Below are 22365 nucleotides of genomic sequence, written 5' to 3' on the forward strand. Positions count from 1 at the left end.
TATTAGATCCTGTGAGAGGATCATGTGGACCTCACACAAGACTTTTGGCTGCTAAACATTGAGGGCCCATTCACACGACTTTCCTTTCAGGTACAGTTTGTTAAACGGCACATTCACTAAAATGGGATGCTAACCCACAACATATAAAATGCGTGTTTTTTTTTGTTTTGTTTTTAAACAATGCAGCACACCACACCATATGGTATGTGGGTCATGGCACGCTGCAGTGGGTCAGGCTATACTGCACAATGCATTAGGGTGTCACTCGCAATAAACAGCTCCGCAACAAGCCACACACAGAGCAAGTGCATTGCCATGTGTTGTGACAAAGAGCACTACAACATGTGTTGCCAGAATGCATATTAATGCACCTGATCTTTGTGCTGTGATGCTATTCATCAATGCAAAAGTATGAATGGTCCCTAATTGTTTCTTATATCCTCTTTGAAGAAATGGATGACCTATAATCTATCATAATGACCATCACAACACTAAACAAAATATGTGTAAACTAGCAGTCCAACACATAGACCCTTTTCACACTGAGGCGCTTTACAGGCATTTTATCGCCATCAATGGCACCTGTAAAGCGCCTCTCATGCCACCCCGGTGTGAAAACCTGAGTGCTTTCACACTGGGGCTGTGCACGTGCAGAACGGTCTGCAAAGTCCCGCAAGCAGCATCTTTTTTTTTGGGGGGGGGGACAGGAGCGATGTATACATCGCACCGCCCTGCCCATTGAAATCAATGGGCAGCGTTGCCAAAGCGCCTGCAAAGGGCTTTGGCAGAGGTGCTTTGCGGGCGCTTGCTAACCTCTTGTTAACCCCTGGTTAAAACCACCCCGCCAGCACAGCGCTGCTCGGGCAGTCTGAGTGTGAAAGTAGCCTTACAGGCGTTTTAGCGCTATAAATAGCGCCTGTAAAGCATCTCATGCCACCCCAATGTGAAAGCCTGAGTGCTTTCACTTTGGGGCAGTCCGCGAGGAGTGTATAACGCCGCTCCCAAACCGCCCTGCCCACTGAAATCAATTGTGCAGCGCTTCTGCAGTGACGGTTTGCATCGCTTTTAACCCCATGTTAACCCATACTTTGGGGTTAAAAGCACCCCACTGCCACCTGCACAGCGCCACTTTACCGCTAACGCTCAGACGGTCTGAGTGTGAAAGTAGCCTTAATTCATCCAGCATACAAATTCCTTGCACTGGCTTATCACAGGGGAAAAGTAAAAAATAGACAGAAATGATCCACCACAGCCAATCACCCTCCAAAGCTGGCCACACACAATACAAGCTGATTGTACAATATCTATGAAATTCCATTTAGAGCTACCCAAACTACATAGTAGAAACTCTCCCTAAACAATCCATTCCCTTTGTATGTAATGTATTGCAAGGGGAATTGCCAGCCATAAACATGTTGCCCAAATTGGGACAGGTTGAGTGTATAATTGTGGGATATCTATTGCCACCTTTGCTAAGAGAAGCAGGTGTCAGAAAAAAATAATAGTAGCAGTACTTACAGACACGGTGGAGCTTGGTGTATTTGTGCCATAGCCGGATGAGGGCAGGGATGCCAAAGACCAGCGTCGTCCATCTGTCCTGTTTAGCAAAAAAAAAAAAAAAAAAACAATGCCATCAACCAATGTGTTTTACATGAAAGTTAAATTGTTCACATTCAGCGACAACTTTAATTTCTACCATAAATGCATACTGCTATATGTCTGCATTGTTACGCTGTTAATCATTACCATACTGCTCTTTCAATAAGCTGTAACAGATTGATTTACAGCAAATGTTGACATACGAGTCTCGTAATACTAAAATAAAAAATGGGCAAAAAAATCCAGAGAATGAAAAACTACTTGAGTTATATGGAAATTAATGGACTAATAAATTGGACTTTTGGCAGCACGGGTAGTTAATGTAAAAGATCTATAAATATTTATTTATAAAAAACGCATAAATAGAAACTTGTATACACAATTTCATAAGACAATGACAGCATATGATTTCAGTCCATCTAACACAAAGTAAGAAGAGGGTCTATACTTATGCAAATACATTCATAACATAAGAACGTATAGCATAAGAAAGGTATGCAAGAAACTCTTAGGCCCAGATTCTCAAACGTGATACGAAAGCGTATCTCCATATACGCCGTTATATCTCTGAGTTGCGCCGTCGTATCTATGCGCCTGATTCTTAGAATCAGTTACGCATAGATTTCCCTTAGATCCGACAGGCGTAAGTCTCTTACGCCATTGGATCGTAACTGCATATTTACGCTAGCCGCTATGGGCGTGTACGCTGATTTACGCGTCAAAATATGTAAATCGGCTAGATACGCGAATTCACGAACGTACGCCCGGCCGACGCAGTACAGTTACGCCGTTTACATTAGGATTTTCCCGGCGTAAAGTTACCCCTGCTATATGGTGGCGTAAGTGCGGCGTACCAACGTTAAGTATGGCCGTCGTTCCCGCAACGAAATTTGAAAATTTTATGTCGTTTGCGCAACTCGCCCGTGAATGGAGCTGGACGTAATTTACGTTCACGTCAAAACCAATATGTCCTTGCGGCGTATTAGGAGCAATGCACACTGGGAGATTTCCACGGATGGCGCATGCGCCGTTCGTGAAATACGTCAATCACGTCGGGTCACATAACTTTAACATAAAACACGCCCCCCTGTCCCACATTTGAATTAGGCGGACTTACGCCGGACGATTTACGCTACGCCGCCGCAACTTACGGAGCAAGTGCTTTGAGAATACTGCACTTGCCCGTCTAAGTTTGCCGAAGCGTAACATAAATCGGATACGTTACGCCGCTGCAAAGATACGCTGCTGTACGAGAATCTGGCCCTTAGTGTTTGAAGCTGAATCCAATATGCGTAATAGTAGATCTTTCTTTTACTCTTGTCATGTTTCGCGTACAGGACTCTTCATCAGGGGCATAGGAGTGGATCAATCCAATCTCGAAAAATACATTGATCCAGACACTGATAGTGGGGTAGGGACTGTACAACGCTTTATACCTAACCAGCCTCCTGGGCATGTGGTAGGTGCTTGTTGTGTGTAGAAGTCAAAAGGTTAGGCTGTAACACAAGCTGTTGGTAAACAGTGGAAAAGGATGGGCGTAAAGGCCCAGACCGAGATCACTCTGGCACACCCTAGGCTTGAATAGGCTCCAAAAAATAAATTGCCAGATGGCCAAGCATTGGAAAGGAGGTAACCATCTCAGCATCAACAGACAGAAGGGTAGTTCTATCAATGGGTATGACGGTGTCTGATCGGTTGCAACAAAATCAGCCAGGGGGAGAGACCAGAGAGCGGAGGGGGTCCATACACAGGCACCGCAATCCTGTGTGTAGCTCAAACACTAAGAGTTTCTTACATACCTTTCTGATGCTATGCATTCTTATGTTATGAATGTATTTGCATAAGTATAGACCCTCTTCTTACTTTATGGTACATGGACTGAAATCATATGCTGTCATTGTCTTATGAAATTGTGTATACAAGTTTCTATTTATGCGTTTTTTCTAAATACATATTTATAGATCTTTTACATTAACTACCTGTACCGCCAAAAGTTCAATTTATTAGTCCTTTAACTTCGATTGTCACTTTATCGGGACGTTAGTACACTAAAATAGGTGCATTCACAGTGATTAGTCGCCCTGTGTTTGTATGCAAGTTTAGCAAGACCCATTTAAATACTTGAGTTACATGTTGAACGGCAAGAAAGGAAATAGACTGCTGCCTATAGAAACCAATTGTTTAAGCCCAAGCTTAAAGGGGAAGCCCACCCTAACATTAAAACCTCTACATCTATAGACATCCATGATTTAAGACTAACCTATCTAACCCTGTAAAGAAGGAATCAGTATACATACCTTTTCTGAAGCCAATTCAGTGTGATCTTCAGTGGCGGAAGCTCTGCAGAGCACACAGCCGGCAACCTCTGTGAAATGAATGGGAAGCAATGTCACCCATAGACTAACTATGGGGCTTCCGTTGTCAGATGTGTCCTCTGCGCCCACCTACACAGAGAAGCCATGGCTTCCAGCTCAGTGTGGGGCCCAGACGTGGCTCTTTAATAAGGCCTTGCACTCACAGGGGCCTCGCGGCCGACTTATTTGCCTCTGTTGAATCACTGTGGGATAGATCCGTTCAACTTTCTGCAGCCATTTTTATTTGCTTGAATTTTTTTTACCCATTATGGGCACGAGTGGGGCCCCCAGGTCTAAGTTTTTGCTTAAGGCCTCACAAAGCCTAGAGCTGCCTCTGGTGGGACCGGATCGGATTGGCTTAAAAAAAAGGTACGTATACTGATTCTACTAAAATAGGTTAGTCTTAGATTGTGGATGTCTGTAGATGTAGAGATGTTAGGCCGGGTACTCACGAGCAAACATGTATGGTGAAAGCGGTCCGTCGGACCGTTTCCACCATACATGTCTGCCAGAGGGCTTCTGTACGATGGTTGTACACACCATCGTACAGAAGTCCGCGCGTAAACAATACGCGGGGCGTGTCCGCGGTGTCGCCGCGTCGATGACGCGGTGTCGCCGCGACAATGACGCGGCGACGTGGGCGGCCCGCCTTTAAAATGCTTCCACGCATGCGTCGAAGTCATTCGACGCATGCGAGGGACGGCGGGCGCCTGGACATGTACGGTAGGTCTGTACTGACGACCGTACATGTCCGAGCGGGCCGAATTCCAGCGGACTGTTTTAAAACAAGTCCACGAATATTTGTCTGCTGGGAAAAGGCCCGGCGGGCAAATGTTTGCTGGAATTCGGCCCGCTCGCGCCCACACACGACCAAACATGTCTGCTGAAACTGGCCTGCGGGCCAGTTTCAGCAGACATGTTTGGTCGTGAGTACGGGGCCTTAGTGTTAGAGTGGACTTATCCTTTAAAATAAGTAAAGACATTAGTATGTATAGTATGGGTAATGCATACCTTTCTTTTCTTTGTTTTAACTTTTTTTATCATTAAAAAAAAAAAAAAAAGATAACCCAACAATCCACATTATGGTTTTACAATCAAAATCCAAAAACAGTTATGAAGGGTAACAGAACAATTAATCATTTTTCACAAAGATGCATAGTATAAGCTAGCACTTCCATTTTTTTCAAAGTTGTTTTGGCAAAGTTTAATCTTTCTAATTTTATAATGGGCTTTTCAAGTACTTAGTAAAGTAAATGACTTGGAGCATTAGGCTGATTTTTGTAAGCGTTGCGCCCAATCTGTGCTTTATCTCCCAAGGAATTAGCAATCAATCAATACTGAATGTACACAGGAGATAAAAATGCTTGCTGCTGCATGCAAAGCTTTTCAAACATGTACAATCTCTGCTGTAGGTTTACAATGTTTTCCCTTGTCTAAAAATTAATAATCCTTTTACTTAAAGCAATTAAAAAAAAACAAAAAAAATATATCTTTCACATCCTGTTGAAATAGATGAGACTTGCAAAATCTAGAATTTGTGGACACCTAACCATTACATTTTGTTTTTCCTCTCTCATTTAAAAGACCATAAGCATTTAAGAACATCTAATTTGGTAGTCTACAAACTGTGGCCCCTGGGCCAGCTGCAGACTTTTGCTTGCCTTTATCTGGACTTTTGGACCACTATTCCTCCCACTGATATCACCAGTAGGGCACTATGCCTTTCACTTCACTGATTATGGGGCACTATTCCTTCCACTTCACCAGCAATGGGATGCCCCCCCCCAACGAGGCTCTATTCCTCCTCCTACTGACCACAGGCACTATGTAATTCTTTTTACTACCACTGACCACCAAGCCTAATGCTGGCCATACACTATGCAAAAAATCGGGTTGGAAGCACACAATTGTCTGAAATGTGCTTGTCTACTATAGCAATGCCAGAATCCTATAGTAGAAACAACTAAACACAATCATTTGGAGGGATGTCTACATATTTTTGATCATAAAGGAAGATGTAGTGGCCAGGTGTCCACAAACATTTGTCCATATAGTGCATGTCCTCTCCATTACATCATATTTTTACTCGTCTCTCTATGTAGAAATGCAAAAGGTCGTTTCTGCTACAAGAATAGCGGTCATAGCCATAAAACTGTATAACAAGCAGCCATATGAACACACAGGCCTGTCAGCATTTTGACAGGATAGTAAATAAAATACAGAATGACAGGGTGTTTATTTAAAAGCAACACCTACTGCGAGCATATGTACAATAAACTCTTCATGCAAATTAATAATCATGAATAATGCGTCCTTTCCTCACTACCAAGCATTAGAAAGTAATTAGATAAGATTAGGATGCTAATTAGGAGCTATTGGAAGAAAAATTGTGCTCTGTATACTTGGGGACTGTTTTACTACCTTCGTGCAAATGAAAAATGAGCCGAGGCGCTGGGGGAGAAGTTCCTTGGGCTGTCTTGTGGGCTGGTCCCTATAGGGAGACAAGAAGAAAAATGAAGAAGTGTTATACGAACAACTATATACTGTACATGCAAATATATACACATCAATGGCAGCGTGGAAAAAAGAATGTGCAAATTCTGCGTAAATGGTGTTCTTTGTGAAGATACCAGCCTCAAGGTCAAAGTATTAACCTCTCATCCAGTGTGCTGGCCGTTTTCTTAGATCTCTTATATTTAAAGTACAGTACAGTCTGAACAAACAGGCTTTCACATCACTGTAATAATACATGCATTTAAAAGTCACATCACTAATGAATAAAACCTGCTAAAAAAAATTATTTTATCCAATGGTCAACTTGAAGCGGAACTACACAGCATCCGAGCACCACAAACCACAAAACCCTATTCATTTTTCTTCACTTTCAAAACAAACTCACCCATCCGTCCATGTCTTCTTGCTTTATTCTGCCAAGAAATCACTCCCTAGCATTTCTGGCCGTGGCCATCCTCAGTAAGGGTAGATAATACATGCAACATTTACTACCTGGGATCCATCTGCCCTTAGCTCAGGCATGCATGCAGGCAGGAGAGTGTGATTATCTGAGAAAACCCTTCCTACCCCACAGAGAACTCCTGAGATGTATGACATAAATTTGCCTAAGCCCAGAAACCAGGGAGTAACTGAAAAAATGAAAAGTTTAAAACTTTCCTATCCATTTACAATCCTAGCAGTATAAGGCCGCTTTCACACTGAGGCATTGGCGGCGGTAAAGCGCTGCTATTTTTATAGGCGCTTTACCATTGTTTTTGCAGAGGGTTAAATGGTTAAAACCACCCGCAAAGAGCCACCCGACATGGTGTGCGAATTTGTTGGACTTGTGTTGGGCTTATGCTGTGCAGTGTCTCAGACAATATGTATTGCTATGTACATTCCTGCATTGTGGACATCTGGTGGTTGTATGTATTGTATCCATCTGTTGAAAAGCAATAAATACATATTTACCCCTAAAACCACCCGCAAAGCACCACTGCAGCGGCACTTTGCCGGTGGTTCGGAGGCACTGTCCATTCATTTCAATGGGCAGGGGTACTTTAGGAGCGGTGTATACACCGCTCCAAAGATGCTGCTTGCAGGAGTTTTTTTTAATGTCCTGCCAGCGCACCGCTCCAGTGTAAAAGCACTCAGGCTTTCACACTGAGACTACAGGGGAGCCGTATTTCAGGCACTTTACAGGCCCTATTTTTAGCCGAAAAGCGCCTGAAAAACGCCTCAGTGTGAAAGGGGTGCAAGAATTACAAAAGTCAATGCTGACAGAGAGTGAAGTTCAACTTTAACTGCAATCACGAAGCTCAACTGAAGGGCAGGGGATGTGGTCCTATGTGATACGATTTGTGAATACACACACACTATATATATATATATATATATATATATATATATATATATATATATATATATATATATATATATATATATATATATATATATATATATATATATATATATATTTTGTTTGTTTTTGTACAAAAGATAAAAAAACAGTAGCTTACTTGTGTAAGAGCGAAAGTAATTTAATTAATGCATTTGTTATTTTACTTAACATTCAGTGCAACAATACTGTTCATGTTCTGCCACCACTGCCAACTACCATTTGCACTAGTTGTATTTTGATCAGCACCCATTCCTTACACATTAATACATAGTTTAGTTAGTTTAAATTGCATCTCCTTTTTTCTTTATAGATCAGAGGTGAGCCAGCAATCCAGAGAAGCCATACACAGCCTTCTTCATTGACAGATGAAACAGCAAGGAAAATGTTAAAGTGTATCAGGCAAGTAAGCCGTTAATCATACCAATTGCTGTGATTAAGGCATTGCACATACCTAATATGTGTTCACATTTTCCCTGCAATATTATCTAATAATTTACTTAAATAAGGCCTTTTAAGGGCACTTTGGAAAGCCGCCTCATGTATGACTGTTGAGAAAGGTATAGGCTCTGGTAATCTTTGTTGCAAAATTAACTCCAGTGATACTTTATTCAAAATGTCAGGGATCAAAAAAGAACACATCCATTTAATAAAAAATTTAGGGCCAGATCCACGTACCGCGGCGCTTTTTTACGTCCGGCATAGCGTATCTCAGATACACTACGCCGCCGTAACTTACAGCGTATTTCCCGTATCCACAAAGAATTTGCGCCGTAAGTCTGACTTACAGCGGCGTAGTGTAAATGCGTTGGCGTAAGGGCGCGCAATTCAAATGGCTAAGTTGTGGGCGTGTTTTATGTTAATACGTCTTGACCCGACGTAAATGATGTTTTTTCTGAACGGCGCATGTGCCGTCCGTGGGGGTGTCCCAGTGCGCATGCTCCAAATTAACCCGCAACAAGCCAATGCTTTCTACATGAACGTCATTCTACGCAAAGCCCTATTCGCGAACGTTTTACGCAAATGACGTACACGACGGAAAATTCAACGCTGGCCCGACGTTCATACTTAACATTGGCTACACCTCATATAGCAGGATTAACGTTACGCCGAAAAAAGCCTTACGGAAACGACGTAAAAAAATTCGCCGGCGGGACGTACGTTTGTGGATTGGCGTATCTAGCCAATTTGCATACTCAACACTAAGACGTACGCCAGTCGGATCAAGCCCAGCTTCAGGCGTATCTTGTTTTGTGGATACAAAACAAAGATACGCCGGAGCAACCTAGAAGTTACGCGGCGTATCAATAGATACGCCAGCGTAACTGCTTCGTGGATCTGGCCCTTAGGCCCCGTACACACGAGGAGACATGTCCGACCGTGTGTACGGCCTAGCGGACAGGTTTCCAGCGGACAAAAGTTTGTAAGCATGCTGTCCAATGATGTCCGATGGTTAGTACGCCTAATCGGACATGTCCGCTGGTTATTACGTCTAACCAGCGGACCGAAATCCAGCGCATGCGTCAAATTGATTCGACGCATGCGTGGAAGCATTGAACTTCCTGGTTTGCGCACGTCGCCACGTCACCGCGTTCTCTGTCCGCGGGGATTTTGGTCTGATGGTGTGTACACACATCAGACCAAAATATCCCAGGAGACATGTCCGATGAAAACGGTCCGTGGACCGATTTCATCGGACATGTCTCCTTGTGTGTACGGGGCCTTAGTCTATAGGAAATTTAAAAAAGTCTAATTAATCAGTCTTTGTTGATGAATTTTTTCCTTTACAAAATAATTAAATAACCCTATTAAATATAATGAGTATGAGAGAGACAACAACATTTTAAAGAAACTGACCCATAGTATTCTTTTAGATGTACATCATGCTGAACCACACAACTTACTCTACATGCTGAACTCCACAACTCCTTGCTGGTCATTCAGGGGATGAAACCACTATTACCACCACCAAGTATACTGCATCAAGGGAAGTCCTGAGGGGTGCAGTTGTGGATCATATTATGGTTGATTATTTATCTTCGGTATTGCTTGTATACTGAGAATAATCTTTTGGCAATTCCTCCTGTTATGATATAGTATCTTGACTTATATACAGTCATTGTGGCATCACTAGATGGTTCTAACCTTAAACCATATGCGCACCTGTACCTAGAACACTGATCTAGTTGTGATCCGTGGATAGGGTGTTGGTGCACCCCTTTCTACCTTGATCTATGGCATGGGTCTTCAAACTACGGCCCTCCAGTTGTTCAGGAACTACAATTCCCATCATGCCTAGTCATGTCTGTGAATGTCAGTGTGTTACAATGCCTCATTAGATGTGTGGCTCTACAACAGCTGGAGGGCCGTAGCACTGACCCAGTAGACCTTTCATGACAGTAGCCTCCTGTACATCAGCATGCTTACTAAACTCTTTCTCCTGAAGAAAAAGTTCTTATCCGATCTCCTGAAGAAGAGGAACTTGATTAAAGGAAACATGTTGAGTCAGGGGCCAGTCCATCCCCAATTGGACATGTCATGAATGCTACCATTTCTACATTAAGTATTTCTACTGCTAAAATTTACTATTTATGTTGACATCGATTACATACACTGGGAGTGTGACATACTCTTTAGGTGACATTAATCTATCTTTGAATGTGAATGTGCTCTGGTTCTTGAATATGAATGTGCTATAATTCTAACTTTTTATACAGAGTTTTTTTTTTATGTCTATTATATAAACATATGTTTTTACTATATCACTGTGTGGGTGTCTTAAAAGTCCATTGGATACTTTGCTAATTTCTTTCAATTTCTCTAGAACTAGTATGTTTTATACCAAATGTCCCTATGTATTATCTTGATATATTGAACTACAGCACTCGGTCTATTCCTACCCACTTCTGTTCCTCTCCACATGCATACCAGTTGTGGCCAAAAGTTTTGAGAATGACACAAATATTAGTTTTCACAAAGTTTGCTGCTAAACTGCTTTTAGATCTTTGTTTCAGTTGTTTCTGTGATGTAGTGAAATATAATTACACGCACTTCATACGCTTCAAAGGCTTTTATCAACAATTACATGACATTTATGCAAAGAGTCAGTATTTGCAGTGTTGGCCCTTCTTTTTCAGGACCTCTGCAATTCAACTGGGCATGCTCTCAATCAACTTCTGGGCCAATTCCTGACTGATAGCAACCCATTCTTTCATAATCACTTCTTGGAGTTTGTCAGAATTAGTGGGTTTTTGTTTGTCCACCTGCCTCCTGAGGATTGACCACAAGTTCTCAATGGGATTAAGATCTGAGGAGTTTCCAGGCCATGGACCCAAAATGTCAACGTTTTGGTCCCCGAGCCACTAAGTTATCACTTTTGCCTTATGGCACGGTGCTCCATCATGCTGGAAAATGCATTGTTCTTCACCAAACTGTTGTTGGAAGAAGTTGCTGTTGGAGGGTGTTTTGGTACCATTCTTTATTCATGGCTGTGTTTTTCGGCAAAATTGTAAGTGAGCCCACTCCTTTGGATGAGAAGCAACCCCACACATGAATGGTCTCAGGATGCTTTACTGTTGGCATGGCACAGGACTGATGGTAGCGCTCACCTTTTCTTCTCGGACAAGCCTTTTTCCTGATGCCCCAAACAATCGGAAAGAGGCTTCATCAGAGAATATGACTTTGCCCCAGTCCTCAGCAGTCCATTCACCATATATTCTGCAGAAGATCAATCTGTCCCTGATGTTTTTTTTTGGAGAGAAGTGGCTTCTTTGCTGCCCTTTTTGACACCAGGCCATCTTCCAAAAGTCTTCGCCTCACTGTGCGTGCAGATGCGCTCACACCTGCCTGCTGCCATTCCTGAGCAAGCTCTGCACTGGTGGCACTCCGATCCCGCAGCTGAATCCTCTTTAGGAGACGGTCCTGACACTTGCTGGACTTTCTTGGGCACCCTGAAGCCTTCTTCACAAATGGAGTGGAATTTTTTTTTATGGGATTATGTTAATTTTCATGGCAAAGAGGAACTTTGCAATTAATTGCAATTCGTCTGATCACTCTTCATAACATTCTGGAGTATATGCAATTTCCCATCTCAAAAACTGAGGCAGCAGACTTTGTGAAAATTAGTATTTGTGTCATTCTCAAAACTTTTGGCCATGGCTGTACATACATTTACTTTATTTTCAGGAAAAGAATGGCACTACCTTAGCCTGGCCACAAACTGTGAAGAGAAGGAGTTCTTGAGAGATGTAGTTTTTGAAGTGTACCCACACTAGTAGGAACCGACCACTTCGCAGTTGCCACTGCAAAATGAATAAGTCCTAAAAACATTCCTGCCCTAGGTTGACAACATTTCTCCATCATACACACAGTACAGTAATCGTATAAAAGGATGCATCTTACTGGCAGAATCACCAGATTAGAATAAAGTAAAAAATCCAGAAAAAAAAACTAGTACAGCTATTATATCTAAGTAGTGGTAATATATTTTGTTCTTTAAATACATTTTAGAACTTCTCAAATTCTTCTGTTACAAATGCAGCACAAATCCCCTGTTATCAATGCCATCCTAAGGGTATCATGTACCAAATGCCTGATGATTCCTTGGAGAAATATGATGATTATCAAAGGATTTTAACAAAAACATTTCAGCGGTGGCATGTATGTGGCATCATATGAAGTACACAGAGCCCTGCAAATTGAAGAATCATTCTGTAATCTGTTCAGCCTTCATATTACCACTGAAACCAGCACAAAGGACAAATCCCTACAAACCCACATGATAGAATGCACTTTTCAGCTACAATTACATCCCTTCCAACTACCACTCTTTTGAAAGGTGTCCTCTTCTTGGACATCCATTTCCTTATACAGGTGTGCTTTGGGCAGATTTCTATGGATAAACTTAATATATTCCCAGTTTCCTTTGAATGATTTACTGCAGTTAACAGCTTAATATAAAAGAGAGATTAGGTGGATATCCAGGCATGGTTATGAGAGATCCCTAAATACTGAGCCGTGCTTTGCTCAGGATAATTTCAAAATAGAAAGTTAATGCTGAACTCCAAACGGCTAAATACAGAATTGAAATACCTTCACGGGGACGGCTATACTGTACCTGCCTGTAATTCAGTGCAGACACCCATGTGATACAGAGTCCTAAATGTTCAACTGCAAGGTCAGGCCTGGACTTCTCTGCAGCCTATATTTTGTATCATTTAGGTACACAGTTTTTGAAGATTAAAAAGATTAGGGAGATTATTTATTAAGTATGCTTAATAAAAGGGTTTACATAACAAGGGTGGCATTTCTTTCTCTCCCTTTTGCCCAATTGTCTACATACAATCTGCATAAATGTGACATATCTATGACATACACCGATCAGACATAACTTTATGACCACTGACAGTAAAAAAGTAAATATTATTGGCATCTGAAAGTCAGTGGGCTATAGTAGACAGCAAGTAAACATGTAGTCAATGAAGTTGATGTGTTGAAAGCAGAGAAAATGGGCACAGCAGTTTGTCGAGTATAGGGCTGCGTAGTCACAGACTGGTCAGAGTGCCCATATGTTGACCCGTGTTCACAGTCAAAAGTGTCTGCAATTGGCATGTCCGAATCGGAAATTGACCACAGAGCAATGGAAGGTGGTCCGGTCTGATGAATCACAATTTCTTTTACATCATGTAGGTGACCGGGGGCATATGTGTCAGTTACCTGGGGAAGGGATGGCCCCAGGATGCAATATGGGAAGAAGGCAAGCCAGTGGAGACAGCGCAATACTTTGGGCAATGTTATGCTGGGAAATCTTGTGTCTTGCCATTCATGCAGATGTTACTTGACACATACCACCTACCTAAACAAGTACACCCTTTCATTGAAATGGTATTCCCTGATAGCAGTGGCCTCTTTCACATAGGATAATGTGCACTGAAACACTGCAAAATGATTCTGTGTTGACTTGACCTCCAACTTCTCCAGGTCTTAACCACTTCCCGACCGCCGCATTCTGATGTACGTTGGCAGAATGGCACGGGTGCGCAAAATGGCGTACCCATATGTCCCTTCGTAATCCTGGGATAGCAGGCGTGCGTGGCACAACAGCATGCCTGTGGACTCGATGTCCGCCGGTGGCCCGCGATCACGCCAAGGAGAGGCAGAACGGTGAAATGCATGTAAATGTAAAGAAGGCATTTCCCCGTTTTGCCTAGTGACATGACAGGGATCTTCTGTTTCCCGTCATAGGGGACAGTGATCCCTGTCATGTCAGTGGTAGCCCATCCCCCCTACAGTTAAAACACGCTGAATGAACACACTTCACCCCTTGATCGCCCCCTAATGTTTAACTCCTTCCCTGCTAGTGACATTTATACAGTAATCAGCGGCTATTTTTAGCACTGGTCGCTGTGTAAATGTCAAAAGTGTCCGATCTGTCTGCCGCAATCACGATAAAAATCGCAGTTTATTAATAAAATAAAACAATAATAATAATGCCATAAATCTATCCCCTATTTTGTAGACGCTATAACTTTTTCACAAAAAAATAATAATATACACTTATTGCGAATTTTTTTTACCAAAAATATGTAGAAGAATACATATCAGCCTAAGCCGAGGAAGACATTTTATATTTTTTTTATATTTTTTGGGGATCTCCATTATAGGAAAAAGTAAAAATGTATGCTTTTTTTTTTTTCAAAATTGACAGTATTTATTTGTTTATAGCGCAAAAAAAAACAAAAAAACTGCAGAAGTGATCAAATACCACCAAAAAAAAAAAAAATCTATTTGTGTGCTAGCATTGCATACTAGCATAGCATAGCATTATGTGCTAACATTGCATACTAGCACATTATGAAAAACTTCCCTTAGAATGAATCCCTCCAGCGCCGCAATGTCACCGCTGAGAGGGCTGACATCTTCCTCCGGTCTTACTTCTGGGTTTGCGGCCTTAATCTACATGAGTGACCAGGGAGCGATAACGTCACTCTCGCCGTTTACAGCATGGGCTCTGATGGTCCAGCACCGTAAGCCGAACCTTCATAATGCATGTACCGGTTATATCATTGGCTGCGTGCACTCTGAATATCTCTAAAACTGTGTAAGTTTAGGAGATATTCACAGTACCTACAGGTAAGCCTTATTATAGGCTTACCTGTAGGGTACAAGTAATGTACCAGAGTTTACTACCAACTTATGGTGCGTCTGTTTATCTTTATTTACACATAGCACTTTTTATTGGGCTGCTTTTTATTTATTTTTTGCCAACATCTCCTTCACCTACATCATAAACTCCATGTTGGCCCTATATTTACAAATGTATTCACATGTCCTTTATACTTTTGCCACATGTGTCAAAAACATAATTACAGAAGCTACAAGATATGACTTTCTTAATGATACTAAAAAACTATACGTTAACAAAACAAACACGTTATAGAAAGGACAAAACTCAGATAGCGTTTAACCAGGATCATAAAGGTGAATTGTCCAAATTGAATGTAATCTCTTTCATAAACAGCTGAACCAAACAGATCAAAGAATTCAATACAGTAATATTGTTACGGTATTTCCTAGCTAACAGCTAAATCCCATTCTAACCTAATACTATTTCATATTATTACAACCATTTATCTGCAAAGCATTAAAATGTATTAGAGTTTGTTATGTGTAGCGTAAGAAGAATGAATGCCTTTGATATGAAGAACTAGATGATAAAACACTTCCAGCATAATGTCTCTAGTATATCCATACTACAGATATATAAACGGACACCACCAATTAACCTTCACATCATATTTATTGTACATTAGTCAGTCTGGCCACCTTCCTTTGTATGTGGACACATGGTCAATAATGACTATTGCAATCTGTCTTATTACTTTCCTTTTCTGTTGCAAAATAAATGAATAAAAGGGATCAAAAAAAGTTCTATCACTTGATAAAGTGAAAATATAGACGATATAGAGTATGGTATCAGTCAATTCATTTATAAAAAGACTGGACGGTGTCTCTTCATTAACAAAGAGTTGTGCCGCTCCAGTTCTCTTACACTGAGGCCACACACACTGCTACAGCCATGGGAGCCAATCCCTCTCTGGGCATTGTCTTCTCCATAGACACAAACAAGCAAACCAATGGGGCCACACTAGCTTTATTAGAACAAGCATGAGTATTGTGCTTACAGGTTTCCTCTGATAGTTTCCCTCCTTGGTGGGACTTACCTGAGGACCATTACTTTGCTTATTTGGACAGTGTCTACCTCCATTAGTCTAGGACTGACACACAGGTCATGCAGATTCAGAGCAAAGAAAATCTTCATAAGACCATGAGAACTAAAATTCAATTTCTGATTCTGACTTATAATACAATAACATATAGAACAATTCCCACATATATGGGTGATGCCTACAAACTGAAATAAAAACTAAACAAAAGCACAGAGGCAATGTAACAGTATTAGTCTCCATGCACACTAGCTTAATTTTAAGCTTCCAACAGCGACTTTGAGCATTTTTTTTCTGCCTCTATAAGCGATTGGTATTATGCCATGTGGCCATGCACATTATTGTAGGCTAGAAGCGTTTTTCAAGCTCCAGCTTCTAAAAGCAAAAAAAAGAACAACCAACTCTCTTTACATTTTTGGGGCGATTTACCTGCAGAAAAAAGCTCACAGCACCTGTTTCCAGCGTTTTTTTTTTTAGCCAGCAGCCCACCAGCACCTTTAACAACCAATGAATACCTGGTTGTTAAGGAGCAGACCAGCAAGTCGGCCGCTGAATCCTTAACAACAAATGACTCTTCAGCTGTCAGATGGGTTTCCTGCTGACAACTGAATGTAAACAAAACAATTTCCAGCAATAAAAACTGAGAAAAAAAACAGCCTGTGGGTCTCGCCCCCCCCCCTCCCTTTTCCGGTCTGGTGTGGGATTTTAAGGGAAACCCCACACCGTTTACATTCAGCTGTCAGTGGGGAATCCCATTGACAGCTGATGAGTCATCTGTTAAGGATGTGGCGGCTGGCTTTTCACTGGTTGTTAGGGTGCCTGTGGCCGCACGCTCCTTAACAAAAACTATATCGCTCCTAAACACTTTTGAAAAGACTTCTAAAGCATTGCAAAAAAATGGCAAAAAAATGCTAAATGTTAGCGTTTTTAGCTGTTTTTGAGCATCTAGTGTGCATGGAACCTAACCTTTTTTTCATGGATATGGAAAGTTATGCGATGTGGCCAATTCAGGTGAGTATGTTCTAGAGTACATGGTGACACGCAAACACCCCTTTGGATATCACTGAAATAATTTTTTCTTTCTATTTATATTGCATTACTAAGGTAAACGTATTAATAAATAATTACCAAAAGTCTGTTATAAAAAATAAATAAAAAATTGAGCCTGACATTAAAAAAAAAAAAAAAAGTCTGATACATGACCTTCATCTGCCACCGTACTCCTGTCTGCATTCATCCACCCATCTGTAAGTGAATTCCTGGGTGACTGTGAAATGAAAAGTTGTGCCAGTAAATTCCCTGCCCATATGTGCTGCGCTCACTTATTACTTAAATCCTGCTGTTTCCAGGGAGTTCTTGGCCGCTGTATGTTGCACGATAATGTCGATATACTGCAGAGATTATAGCCGGTACTTCTGCCCTGCTAAAGGAATACCAAGTAGCGGGCAGGCAGCAGATAGGTAATTAACTCATCTTTCCTGGGGGAAAAGATGCAAAGTGGATAGGTAATCAGCATACGAAACTGGCTCTACCCCCAAAGCCTCACACAGGGTGCCTCATTTGGGAAGTTGTTATTGGTAAGAAATGTATATCCTGATTAATTAAATGCTTGCATTGTTTAGTAATTAGCCGTGTGAAGTAGTATGTCTTCTCTTTAGAGGGGAAGGAATGCAAATCTTTCAGAGAAGACATATGTTGAACTCACTCTTTAAATTATTAATGCACTTTTAATAGCTGTCTACACTGAAAATCAGGAACGCGTGATGAGCCGAATGGATATTAGCACCAAGGGACTACAAGGATTAATTATAATTGATATTGGGAACTGCTGACAGAGAAGAAGGTGGTAATTCAAAATAATCAGAATTGGCCAATCATAACTCAAATGTTGCGATGATCAGACACACAAATGCATCACGTAGCGGGACACTACTTTATTTGATTATAATGTACTCTTCCTTCATAGATGGGAAAAAATATGAACTGGCAATATCTTCAACTACTGACGAGTTGAACCTCAATCCTAGATTTAATTTTCCATAAACATTGATAACTTAAAGCAAACCTGTGTTTTACTCATAGGGGAGCATGTGGCTCCCCTATGAGAAATGGGAATTGGCCACTCAAGCACAAACTGCTGTCAAATGAGGGCAAAAGAGTGTCCTCAGCCCTATTCAAGCCCCAAAATGGGACTAGGAGCTTACACAAGGCTTTGTTTCCTAAATTGCAGCAACTAAACTGAGTAACAGGTGAGCAAATCAAGATGGGACTGGCATTAAAGTTGACCTGCTGTGGCCTAAAGAAAGAAAAATGCTATCTACCTCAAATTGTTTATCTCTGGCTTCAATGCTTCAAGTCACTGACCCAGAAAAAGCATGCAGTCAGTAAAGCTGAACTGAGCATCAGCGATTCTAAGTATTCAAAGCTGAACTCTGGGGAGATTTCAAAGTTACCCTTGCAGGGTGCCCAACAACTGCATTGCAAGGATAAATGTTAATTTTATTGGTTATATTTAGCTTATTCCTCATTTTCCTGGCAGCCAGCAAGCTTGTCTCCGATGCTCCAGGTTGTGTGCAGAACTTTGATGTCCCCATGTAAGGTCCTCATAGTTAGCATAAACTTCAGTTGATTCAACAGAACCACCCAGTTGACAAAAGTCGATTTAGGAAATCAGCAGCTAAGCAGAAGGCGAACAGTGACTATTGTTTTCAGGTAGCCGTGAGTGCTGTGGTTTCTTGATTACAGCAGTCAGCAGTGGAGATTCCTTGGTGCACACCATTAGCGTGGATGGGGGAATCAACCGATTTTTTTTTCTCATTTAGCCTCTGGGCTAAACAAGAGAAAATTTAGCCATGTATACTGGCCTTTATGGCTCTGTATTGTATGTGAGGACATGAGAGTGTGTGTGAGTAACGAAGTGTTGAAGGAAGATGCTTCATGAAACTGTTTCCACATAGAGGAACACTCCAGGACCAAGGGTAAGGTAAAACTGCTTTTTAACACTCGCCCCAGACAAAAATACGCACTGACTTATTTGAATTAAAAGAGGGAGCGCATTGTTTTTAATGAGTCAAACAACACAGACTTGCAGTAAAGCTCCACCTTTGTGTAGCACTGCAATGAAAATAAGCAGAGCCTGCATATCTAATGAGCAATATGGCTACCAACTTCTGCAATAAAATTACAAGTTATACATGGAAACAGGACCAATACTGATAAGATTTATTTAACCACTTAAGCCCTGGACCATTTGGCTGGTTAAAGACCGGGCCACTTTTTGCGATTCGGCACTGCGTCGCTTTAACTGACAATTGCGCGGTCATACGAAGTGGCTCCCAAACAAAATTGACGTCCATTCTTTCCCACAAATAGAGCTTTCTTTTGGTGGTATTTGATCACCTCTGCAGTTTTTATTTTTTGCGCTCCAAACAAGAATAGAGCGACAATTTTGGAAAAAATTCAATATTTTTTACTTTTTGCTATAATAAATACCCCAACAAATATATAAAAAACATTTTTTTTTCTCAGTTTAGGCCGATACGTATTCTACATATTTTTTGTAAAAAATAAAAAATAAAAAGCAATAAGCGGTTATTGATTTGTTTGTGCAAAAATTATAGTGTCTACAAAATAGGGGCTAGTTTTAGGGCATTTTTATTAATAATTTTTTTTACTAGTAATGGCGACGATCAGCAATTTTTATCGTGACTGCAACATTATGGTGGACACATCAGACACTATTGACACTATTGACACCATTTTGGGACCAGTGTCATTTTTACAGCGATCAGTGCTATAAAAATGCACGGATTACTGTAAAAATGACACTGAAGGGGTTAACCTGTAGTGGACGCTGAAGGGTTAAGTGTGTCCTAGGGAGGGCTTGTAACTGTTAGGGGGCATAGCTTGCCGTGACACATCACTGATCGTTGTTCCCAATGACAGGGAACACGATCAGTGACAGTGTCACCTAGGCAGAACAGGGAGATGTTGTGTTTACACTAACATCTCCCCATTCTTCAGCTCTGCGATCAGGTCCGCGGCTCCCACAGAGATTACGGCAGGCGACGCACTCGCGACCACATGGCTCGCAAATTAAATGGGACATACCTGTACGCCCATTTGTGCAGCCGTGCCATACTGTCGACGTACATAGTCGTTCGCCGGTCGGGAACCAGTTAACATACAATAATAAAGGTTTTTGAGTAAGCTCCCACTGAAACTTGAGGAGGGTGGAAAAAAAAACCACAAATAGCCTCCATTTTTTTTCTGAGCATCTGCAGGCTGCAAATTACCCATCAAAGGTGTCCTGAAAGCTTGCTAGAATTTCCACTAGACATCCATGGTCGTATTCTAAGTGATGAGTAAGGATATTCTAGAATGATATTTGCAGCATTACCTTGCTTACCTCAATTCTGTGGCAGGGTCATCTATTTGGGTATATAGCACCCATTTTAGATAAATGCCTGAGACTTAATATATCTAAGAAGAAATATTGTTTTGTCATCATTTTATTATTTACATGATACCAATGGGAATTTTATAGAAGCACCAGGAAGATGCCAGCTTTATCTTGTGAAACGTATAGACATTATGGGCATGTACGATTACAGGTACCTAATCAAGTGAATATTATTTGATAATTGGCTGACTATGATTACATAACCATCTGTATTGGTCAATAATGTCTGGCTTGTTAATTATCTTAAAGCGAAGGTTCACCCAAAAATGAACCTCCACTTTTCGGAACCCTCCCCCCCTCCGGTGTCACCTTTCAGTGGGGAGGGGGTGCAGTTACCTGTATAAAACAGGTATTTGCACCACTTCCTGGTATAGACTCCCGCCCCTTTGCGCCCCCCCCCCCCCGTTGGGTTCTGGGAAACACACGGCTCCCAGAACACAGTGGGAACCAGTGAGGACGGCGCAGCGCGACTCGCGTATGCTCAGTAGGGAACCGGGCAGTGAAGCCTCAGCGCTTCACTTCCCAATTCCCTCACCGAGGATGGCGGTGGGGGAAGCCGAGAGCCGAGCGGTAGCTCGTCTTCGGCGGGCGACCTGGACAGGTAAGTGTCCATTTTTTAAAAGTCAACAGATGCAGTATTTGTAGCTGCTGGCTTTTAAAACAAAAATTACGGTGAACCTCCGCTTTAATTACAGAGTACACAAAAACGATGGGGTCAATTCACTAAGAGTTAAAGAACGCTGAAAAAATGGCATAAAATAACGCATGTAGAAACAACTGCAAATGTTCAATTCACTAAGAATTGCATGGTAAATACTGGAACTACTGCAGTAAAGTTCTTATAGCAACTTTTAGCCATGAGCTGGTTGCAAAGGAGTGGGCCGGGAAGCCAGCCACTGCATCCCTAACATAAGATGAAGAAAATATGCTGGCAATTAAAAAAAATCATTTTTTTTCAATCAGCACCCACCTTACAATGCATACCAGGACCCCACGCCCAAAAAAATAAAACACAGCATGAAGTCCCCCCCTCAAATATATACCTGACCCATACCTGAGCATGCAGCCCAAGAAAAAGAGGGGACGAAAAAGCCACATGCCCTGAGCAGTGGGGGGGGGGGGGGTTCCTTGGGGCAGGGAGGGCTCTGCCTTAGGTGTGGTTGGTCATTTTACTGACGTTATAAATATGTATAGTGTATGTCAAAATAAACCTTGTATCGGATTTGGAGCTACTCACAGGCACGTTGTGGTTTTTGCAATATCCCAATTTAGTAAGAAGCTAAATAGTAAGAAGAAGTTGTGATGTTTTCATTGCTAAAGCAGTACCTCCCTCCCAACTTGATTTGCAAACAAACAGTAAAGCTTGTAAACCAAGGTCAAGCCTGTAAATTTTATGAATTTTGATATTTCTCAACAAATGGGAACAATAAAGAAATAATCACACTGCAGTTTTCTTTTGAGTATTTGTCTATACAATTGGCAGGTAATAATGACGTTTAAGCTAGATATATAAAAGAACAATTTTAACACAAATTACTTAGTCAGAAACAAAGAATCTGTTTTTGTCTGCAGTGTAGATTACTGCAATGGAACCCCTGCTGCTCAGACTATAAAAACACATTTATCACTTGTCACTACTACTAATAATTTCTGTTAAAGGTTAACAGGTCAAATGTCTTGTGTAATTAAAAGTGTTATTTGATATAAAAGAAAACAAAAAGTATAAATGTTGGCTGCTATGAAAACTGGTAAAGTTAAATAAGCGAAATTGCAACAAAGATAAAAAGGAAATAACCTACTTCCATACCATCCAATACATTCACCTTGAAACTC

General features: G+C 41.3%; 1 protein-coding gene across 6 annotated transcripts in view; it reads right to left on the reverse strand.

The window, feature by feature from the left end:
* MAST4 (microtubule associated serine/threonine kinase family member 4) overlaps positions 1 to 22365 on the reverse strand; it is a 742993-nt gene that overhangs the window by 140817 nt on the left and 579811 nt on the right. For all 6 annotated transcript variants that reach the window (XM_040339988.1, XM_040339978.1, XM_040339995.1 and 3 more), the window contains 2 exons: positions 6375 to 6444; positions 1519 to 1597 (listed from right to left, as the gene is read on the reverse strand). In XM_040339988.1, the coding sequence (XP_040195922.1) occupies positions 1519 to 1597; positions 6375 to 6444 (149 nt within the window). The remainder of the gene's footprint in view (positions 1 to 1518; positions 1598 to 6374; positions 6445 to 22365) is intronic.

This window comes from Rana temporaria, chromosome 1, assembly GCF_905171775.1.
Source record: "Rana temporaria chromosome 1, aRanTem1.1, whole genome shotgun sequence".
NCBI lineage: Eukaryota > Metazoa > Chordata > Amphibia > Anura > Ranidae > Rana > Rana temporaria.